We start from the raw sequence: 9,102 nt of genomic DNA, 5'->3' as shown, positions 1-9,102 counted from the left end.
GGAGAAAACACTGGACAGGCATTCTGAAGTTCTGGCTCCATCATTTGTTGGCTGTGTATGTGACCTGGGCTGAGCTGTTTAACCTCTCTGACTATTGATTTCCATTATGTCTAAAATAGAAATACAACCATCTACTTCATGGGGCTGAACAAAATAATATAGTGATTTACACAAATTTAATATCTTATTGTTCAGAACTGGATCATTTAGTTGAGAAGCAAGGGTACTCACCTGACAAGGAAAAATAAAACAAAGCAATCAGTCTAACACTCTAAATTTTGAGAAAATGGAACTTAGAAAATGTTCTACAGCAGGAGTCTGAAGTTGAAATGGGTCTCTACCATACACACTCTCTTCATTTAGTTCACCAGAGCCATTTCTTTCTTGTGATAGAACACTTTACCACTATAACAATCTTACTTTTCTTCTCAACCCAGTTATGTATTTGTAATATATTTCTTGAAGATGTTGGATAATAAACTGAACAGCATTATGCACACATAAAGATGGCTGGTTAGGAGACTGAGCCTTTAAAAATAAGGTTATATCACGGGCTGGATGTGAGTCATGGCATAGTGATAGGAAGTAAGGCACTTCCTGCTATATTGAATAAACAGTGTAATGTAATGAATGGAAAAATTCCATCATAGTTCTTTAAAAAGTTAAATGGCAATGTTGTCCTGATTACAGTTTTCTTTTATTAAACGCATCTCTTTCAACAAAAGGTAAGAATAGTGGTTTAAGAGATGACAAAGACTCTGGTTACATTTTTTATTGGCATGATCCACAAAGAATACACTAGTAAATACTAAGTCAAAGGCCTGATTCAGTAAAAAACTTGGCACTAAGTCAACTAGTCTATGATTGAAAAGCTTAGGAAAATTATACTATCTACTGAAAAGGTAGCAATGAATTATGAGAAGGGTAATTACTACTGCATTTTTCTAAACCAAATACTCAGTTAAACAAAGGTGTCCTATCCACAGTACAAAATAAATACTGTCTCAACAAATAGATAAAATTTAAAGCCCATGAAATTTCTAGCAGAAGCTATTAAAACATTATGCATTAAACATTATGCTTGTCATTTTCTGAGGAAAATACATTAAAAATATAACACAACTCAGAGAAAACACAAATGTTATATACTGCTGATGTCATTAGCCTAGCATCTTACCAGATTCACATTCCAATTTGGTTCGATTTAAATCAATTCCATCATCCACAAACTGACAAATTGAAAACAGTCTGCAACCTCTCTGACATGCGTATAATTCCTCTTCCTAGGGAATTCAAGAATAGAGAGGATTACCAAAAAATAGTACTTTTCCCTCAGAGGAAAAAAAGGTCAAAAAGAAAGCAAAGTTAGTAGGGTTTATTATAAACTGTCTAATAAATTTTATAACTGAAAGAAAAATGATAAGAGCCAGGTAATACCTAAGACCTCCGCTATATGAAGAGGCTTTAGTTTCTTATTTTTAAAGTGATACCCAAAAAAGAAGCCTAGTGGGTAAAATCACTTTTTTCCTATATTCTGTGGTCATATTTTGTGAGGAAAAAACTGAAAATAAAAATAACAGTGACAAACATAAGTTTAACAGAGGTGGAAATGAATAAGTAAATACCTTAGGACCAATGGCATACTCCTGCCACATAAATATTTATATGTAAGCAGGCTTATTAGAAAAAGTATCATGATTAGCTTCACATGGCTATAAAGACCCCTACGAAGTGAGGTGTACATCTATAAAAACTCGTACATGAAAGGATTTTTAAAACTTGGCTCACTTTAACGGAAAACACAAGCAAGAGCAACAGTGTGATGTATGGCAAAGGCCAATAGAATCAGCCAGAGGTGAGTGACCCTGCACAAGTTATTCTGCCTATCTAAATCTCAGTTTTCTCATCATAAAAGGAGATAATAGCTATAAATTATCGCCAGCTCCCTCAATAATGCTGGAAGACCGCTATCCTAGCACAGTGCCTGAGACATAAGAGGTGCTCAATAAATGGTGGTAGTGTTAATCACAATAGATTTTAAAAATAGAAAACAATAGTTACACACAACATTGTACATGTATGGGAGCTGAAGACAGAATAGATTCTTCATCACTGGAAAATGTTAATTGCTTATGACAATGTCTTCAACAGGCTTTCTTCAATGAAATAGAGTATTTGAAACAAATCAGTATGTGGGGGAGCCCCCTCAACTTACTGTGTGATCCACTGTGTACAAACTGGCAGGCACCTAATAAGGAAGGAAACAGCATGTGCATATACCAGTTAGCAACCAATGGAATATAAAGGTATGCATTTCTTTCCAGCAGGAGGATTAGTAAAATTTATGCAGAAGCAGCAATCCATTAGGAAGAGATGACTGCAGTCTAATATTAAATAAGATCTATTATATAGCTTTGAAGGTAGCACATTTTTGGACCTCAGTTCTAGTTGCATTTATTGTTAAGATGAAATTGAAAGACTTTTAACAATTAAAATAAATTTCATACCTGAGTTGCTTTTGCAGGCTTTGTAAAACAATGGAAGAATTCTCATGTATTAGGAGCCCCACATCTTTCCTGATATTGCACAGAGGAAGCATCAGCTCATTAGTATGAGCTATAATGCATACTATTTCATTTTCAGATATTTTCTTCTGTTAAACCAACCCAATAAGCCCTCCAGTACTCTTCTCAGAAGAGAGTATGGCATGGTGAAAAGAGCTTAGATTTGAAGCGCAGCCTCACCATTTATTCTGTAAAACCCTGGACAAGTAACTTAATCTCTCTCAGCCTGTTTCCTTAGCTGTAAAACAGGGACAATACTTTTACGTCAATCTGGAATATGAGGATTACACATTTTATACTCACAATATCATTAATATTATGCTACACTATCTAATAAATAGACATACCTTTAATAATATATTTAAAGAGCACCCACAATGTGCCAGGCACTGTAGTAACACTTAACATCTTATACAACACCTGGCACAGAGTATGCATTCAACAGGTAGCTATGAAGAATCATATTCTTGTTCCAAGTACATGTTTTATTACTTCAAGGAAATAATTCATGCCCTATGTATCCCAAATGACTGGCAAGCTTTTATAAAACATATCCCCTGATTTAGAGTACAAGGAGATGGTGTTTCCTACCAAACAGAATATCAGCTAAGTAATTACAAGGAATCTCGATACTATTTATAGATTTTATATGCATTATCCTGAGGTAAGTCAAGCTAAGTATTCTCTCATTATTCAGTACTACTAATACTATATGTACCAAACTGGTTTCATGCCATATAATAAGAAACTGCCATGTGTTAGGCACTGTGCTGAGAATGCCACATATAGTATCTTTAATCCTCACACTAGCTCTGCAAGGTGTGAGGTTTTTTTTGTTTTTGTTTTTTTTTTAACAGCTGACAAAATGAAGTCAGGAGAAGTTAAGTGATCAGAGAGGACATACAGATAATAAAAGTGGAGCTGGGAATGGAACTCAGGTTTGCATGGTTCCAGAGCCCACACTTTGTTAAAAAAAATGGCAGGCTGGCTCTAGTTAGCTTTGTTATTAACATGACTTATGTCTCTGGTATTTGGATCCAGGCAAACTATGCAATGGCACTTTTGAGGAAAGTTAAAGGGTAAAATATAATATTTTTTAAATAATTCCTTATGAACAGGTAAGATACTTTATTACAACAAATAATTAATTCTGAAAGAGTCATTAATAAGATTTCTATCTGCCAGCTACAAATAACAGACCGAGAGAGGCTATGTGACCTTGTAAATTCATTTCTTATATAACACAACTTTTTCCTGAACTGCAAAGCACAATCAGTCATAGGTGGGCCAAAGAAATCTGTGAAATTAGTAAATTAAATATTTTTAATACAATTTTATTAATAGGAGGCAGCACAGTATAGCTAGTTTTAGTACTGATTCCTACCGCTCCACTACTTGGCTATGTGACCATGGGCAAGTCACTCAATCTTACAGAGCCTCAGTTTTATCAGTTGTAAAACCCTATCTTGCAGAGTGGTTGTGAGAATTAGGGATAATGGGTGTAAATTGCCCATGATACTGGCTAACAGAGGGCAGATAGTTAATAAATTTTAAGTTCAGGACATGGAGCCAGATGATTTTGAGTTCCTGGTGAGAACAGCTTTAAAGAATAAGTAAAAATGGCTTAGCTATCACATCGAGTTTTAGAAAGTAATGGATATTATACAAGTACCTAAAAGTTCCAGAAATGTTTATCCTTTTACTTATTCTCTCAGCATTCTGGTTTATACTACGAATTTCCTAGTAAAATCTCAAAACGAACAAACAAAACTCCACAGCCATACAGTGGAATGATACAAAATAAGTCTCTGTCCCAAACCAGGCCAAATCAATACTAATGAGTTTCCTCATACAATCCTCTTAGCTGAGAGGTTTATAAGAAGAGAAGAAAATAATGTATTTAGGGACACTATACATTGATTTAAGTCTGGAAGCTGAAATTTCTCATTTCTCTTTCTTGCTATATTAGTATTAGTCTCTGAAAATTTTAGGATAATACCCTCCCCTACACTTTTTCTTGAAAATTGATATTCCTCACCCAATGTAAAATACAGCAGCAAACAGACAGGGGAAGTGATAGCATTTACAACTTTTCATTTCAAAGACCTGAAAACACTTGCCAATAAGAAACATCCTAAATTCATTGGACCTGTCCTCGTAGTCACTTTGTAGTTGGAAAGAGCAAAAAAGGGCTAGCCAGGCGGTTAAGCAAACAATACGGAGGAGATGAAGTAAAACAAAGAGAAAAAGACCAGCAACATTAGCAAAGCTCTTATAAATAAAGGTAGTGAGGAAGGGGAACATATACCCAAATCATATATAAGAAAGAGTGGGCGAGTCACCATGCAATTTAGAATGTTGAGTAAGGAGAGTTCTCAAGAAGCTGAAAAGGCAGCACCTGCTGTGGGGGGTGGCGGACGACCAAGGAGTGAAAGTAGGGTCACTCCTCTCCGTAAGCTATACCCCTCTCTCTCCCGATGGGCGGTCTCATTTCTTTACCCACTCTACGAATCCCCTGTCTTCTTCTCGGAATGGTAAATTCTTTGAATGCAAAAACCTGCTTCTTCTCTAAGCCATCCCAGTCCCTAGTGGCAGCGCCTTGCACACAGTAATTTAACACAGGCGGAAAGCCCTTCCTGTGCGTCTCCCAACTCCTTAGGCTGACTCAATACATTTCACACCACAGTAGAACTGTCTACTTGCCTGGCTCTCCGAACACAGACCGCGCTCCCGGCCCTGAAAAGCGCTCAGTAAACATAGGTTACGAACTAACCTTTTGCGGCCTTGCGTATCTGCTCCCGGCCCCCGCACCCGCCGTTTCTTACGCTCCTTGAAGGTGAGGACCCCACATTAATCATCAGTATCCTCCTCCCCCTTGGAGTGCTCGTCTCCCCTGCTGCCCCGCAAGCTCCCGGAGGAAAGGAGTCGCATCTTACTCATCTTTGTGTCCCCCAGTCCTTTACAGGGTAGGTAGGTGCAGCACAACTTCTGGTAATTACAGTAGGGGCGGGGTGCGGGTGGGATAGTGGAAAACAAGAGTTACAGAGGTGCGAGACAGCAGTTGAATGGTGGATTCAACGGCTAGGTTCCAGAGCCGACAGAAGTGCGGGAGAACGGAGAGATGGGCGGCCAGGGGAGATGTAGCCCAGTTCAGACGGGCCCTACCTTGGGGTAGGTGTGCAAGGGGTAGGTCAACTGACAAGCCCGGTGGCAAGACGCCGTATCACCCAAGACCGAATCAAACGCTTCAGCCGAAGCGGTTCCCGAGCCTCCGGCCAAGGCCATGGTCAGCAGCAGCAGCGGCGGGAGCCCCACTTGGGCCCCGACCCAGAAGCTCCCCTTCGCCGCCGCCATTTTGTTTCCCTCTGTCACAGCAGCTCAGCTAGTTGATGTTTTCTTTTCAGAGGTTCCTCCTCCTTCCGGGACCAGCCCCTTCCCCGCCCCACGGGCCGCCGCTTCCGCCTCAGCTGTCTCCTCAGCTCCGCCCAGACCCGCCCGAAACTGCCACCTCCCTCCCCACCTCTGGGTCTACGAACTTCTAGGTGGGCGAGAGGAGGTGGGGCCAACCATCGCGAGTCCTGGAGCGAACTGGCTCCCCCTGGCTCCTTCCTTTTGCTGAGCACGCTGGGGCTTGTAGTTCTCCGCAAGCTGGAGGCGCACGGCGCGATCCTGAAAGTTGGTCTGGGAGAACCACAGCAGCCTTAGGCGGGGTATCACCCGCTCCCTTCGTAGTGCATTCTGGGGAGTGTGGTTTGCTGTGGCCCTGAGGCGTTCCGCAGGCGGACTCGTCCTCTTCTGAGAAACTACCGCCCTGGAAGGAAGCGTCCGTTTAGTTTCGTTACCCGTGGTCCAGGCTTGGTGGCCTCAGAGGGTGTTCCCTGGAGCGGCCTAGCTGCACCAGGGCTGCTTTTCCTGGTGGGTTTCCTGTCAGACCGCTGTTAGATTTCCTTTCCTGGGCTCGTGGCTGCTGAGGGCAAAGGGAGATGGTGTTTACTTTTGCTCCGGGGGGCCCAGAAAAGGACAGTCGCGGTTAGGGTCCTCTGACTACCAAGCAGTTCTTGGAGATGGCTGCTTGATCTTAGGATCCTGCTGAGATCTAGAGGTGGTCGTTGATTGCTGGTTACTAGTGGAACCCTTTGGATTGTGGCTATGGTGGGGATAGTTTTTAAAGAGAGCTTCATTGAACCCAGTGGAACTCTAACCCTGCCACAACGCAGCCTAAGTTGGAAAAGGCTTTAAAAGTCACCAGGTTCAATGCCTGGTCCTATATTGGAATCCCCTCCACAGTGCGCACTTCTGAAAGCTAGGTCCATCCTAACTCAGGAAGTAGACCCATCATTGTAACAGTTTCAGTTCTTAGGAAGATGTTTCTTTTTCAAGAGGAAATCTTCCTTTAAATTCCACCCAATAGTCCTTATAATTCAGGAATGCTTCCAGAGTAAATAGAACTCAGTTGTGTCACTTTAGTGAACATGCATCCCAGCAGTTTTGATGATATTTTAGAATCTGCCCTGTTTTTTTAAAAAAACAACTAAACTACAAACTTTATTTGAATTTTATCCCCCGCCCCCCTCCATGTCCTCTTCCTGTTCTGGGATCAGACTTGCCCTCTTACTTGAGCAGAACACACCGAAAGTAATTGGAATCCTCTAGAAATGGATAAATTCGTCATTCGAACACCAAGAATCCAGAATAGTCCTCAGAAGAAAGATCCCGGAGGAAAGATTTACAAGCAGGCCACGATTGAATCTCTGAAGGTGAGAGGGGATCTGGGACTGGAGAAAATGTGCAAAGAACTGTGATAGTAGGCTGTGTGAAAGAGGTTGACCATGGGAGACGTGCGAATTATTTCTTGCTATGCTTACTCCCCAAAGCTTTCCTAACGACTACTAATTGTTTCAGCCATACCTCATACAGACTTATTTATCAATTCCTGCACTTCTGTTACACTTTTCTGATTACTTTGGCTTTATGGTATGTTTTGCTAGCTGGTGCGACAAGACCCCTAAGTTATTTTCTTTTGCAAAATTTTCTTGTCTGTTAGGAGTGTTAAAGTACTAAATATGATTCTGTGTACTATGTACAAACTCAATAAGGCTAAGTGGCATACTATACTCTCATAGCTGGAACTGTATGACATGGCCTCCATAGCTACAGCTGAGACTGGGAAAGAGACTTTTAATGGACTTTTTGTAACCTTGTACTCAGCCTGGTTTCTGTTAGCAAGGAAGAGGCCAAGAAATAGATACAGGATAGACAACCAGTAATGAATCATGAATGTAGGTACCCAGTTAAAGATAAAATAATTATTATTTCACTAAAAACAAAAATAAAAACCTGCCTGTTATTAGTTTCCTTTGTCTTCTAGAACCTCTCTTCCTACATTTCTGACTTTTTCTTTTTCGGTTTCCTTCATTGGTTTATCTTCCTCCAGTAGACTCCTAATATTTGTGCTCCCCAGAGCTTTGTCACATTTTTTTGTATTTGTCCAGAGTGACCTTATTCATCTTAAGGCTTCCTTCCCATGCTGATAACTGCCATACATGCACCTCCAGCCTAGATCTCTGAAAGTGAGAGTGAAATCTGGGGCTAGAAAAAATGTGCAAAGAACTGATAGCAAAGTGGCATTCTGTGTACTTTATATACTCAGGATGGACTCCTCTCCTAGATGTGCTACAGGCTTACCAGACCCACATTAGAAAGGGAAGTATAAACAGAAGCCCTGGGTTCTAGTACTTACTATGCAACTGGGTGATCTTCAGCAAGTCATTTCCTTCTCTGGGATCTCAGTTGTCCTCACCTAAAAAATGTGGGGATTGAACTGTATCAGTGTTTCTTGCCCTTACATCTCCCACTTTAAATTAAAAAATCTTATCCTCATCTAGAGTAGTGCCATGGTCTGTTAACCTATCTCCCTGCCCTTAGCATCTCGTCCTTTCCCCTCCACACTTAAGCCAGAGAAGTAAGTCTTAAAAAAATGGAAATCTATTCAAGTCACCTCCCTGCCTAATCCTTCAGTGGTTTCTCATTACCTATTGATAAAGACATTTCTTTACATGACACCCAAGGTTCTCCATGACCTGGAACCTGCTTGCCTCATTCCCTGCTGCTCTTATTTACATTTCATCCAGTGTCAGGCACTCACAATTTCTCAGAGATGTGCTCTTTTATACTTCTGTACCTTTGCATATGCTTTCCTGTTTGCCTGACTTTACTCTCTTGGAAACAATACAGTATAGTAATTAAGAACGTAGACTCTAGAGCCAAACTCCTGCATTAAAATCCCAGCTCTGCCATTACTCCTGGTGTGACCTCGGACAAGTTATTTAACCTCTCTGTGTCTCCTTATCTATAAAATGGGATTAATAATATCTGTTTTATAAGGTAGTAATGAAGCTTGAATGAGTCAATATATGTAAAGTACTTGGAACAGAGCTTGGCACACACTAAGTACTATGTCGGTGTTTGCTATTATCATTTACTTTATGAAATCCTATTTAGTCCCCATGACCTAGTTCAAGAGTCTCCTCTGTTATGA

The 9,102-nt window shown here is 40.7% G+C and overlaps 2 protein-coding genes across 6 annotated transcripts in view; one reads left to right on the top strand and one right to left on the bottom strand.

Moving 5' to 3' along the window:
- The window catches only part of TMEM59 (transmembrane protein 59), a 24,641-nt gene extending 18,656 nt beyond the window's left edge, over positions 1 to 5,985 (bottom strand). The window contains exon 1 of the mRNA XM_023536767.1: positions 5,730 to 5,985. Within this exon, the coding sequence (XP_023392535.1) occupies positions 5,730 to 5,918 (189 nt within the window). The 5' untranslated portion in view covers positions 5,919 to 5,985. The remainder of the gene's footprint in view (positions 1 to 5,729) is intronic.
- A 114-nt stretch (positions 5,986 to 6,099) lies between these two features.
- Positions 6,100 to 9,102, top strand: part of TCEANC2 (transcription elongation factor A N-terminal and central domain containing 2) — a 33,331-nt gene continuing 30,328 nt past the window's right edge. The window contains exons 1-2 of one of the 5 annotated variants that reach the window (XM_011370436.2): positions 6,100 to 6,269; positions 7,166 to 7,321. In XM_011370436.2, coding sequence (XP_011368738.1) covers positions 7,220 to 7,321 — 102 coding nt within the window. In that variant the 5' untranslated portion in view covers positions 6,100 to 6,269; positions 7,166 to 7,219. Of the gene's footprint in view, positions 6,480 to 6,505; positions 6,667 to 7,165; positions 7,322 to 9,102 lie in introns of those variants that run through there. The other 4 variants (XM_023536766.1, XM_011370435.2, XM_023536765.1 and 1 more) reach the window with 4 other exon arrangements.

Source organism: Pteropus vampyrus, unplaced genomic scaffold (genome assembly GCF_000151845.1).
Source record: "Pteropus vampyrus isolate Shadow unplaced genomic scaffold, Pvam_2.0 Scaffold170, whole genome shotgun sequence".
Lineage (NCBI taxonomy): Eukaryota > Metazoa > Chordata > Mammalia > Chiroptera > Pteropodidae > Pteropus > Pteropus vampyrus.
This window is presented reverse-complemented; position numbering and strand designations above follow the sequence as displayed.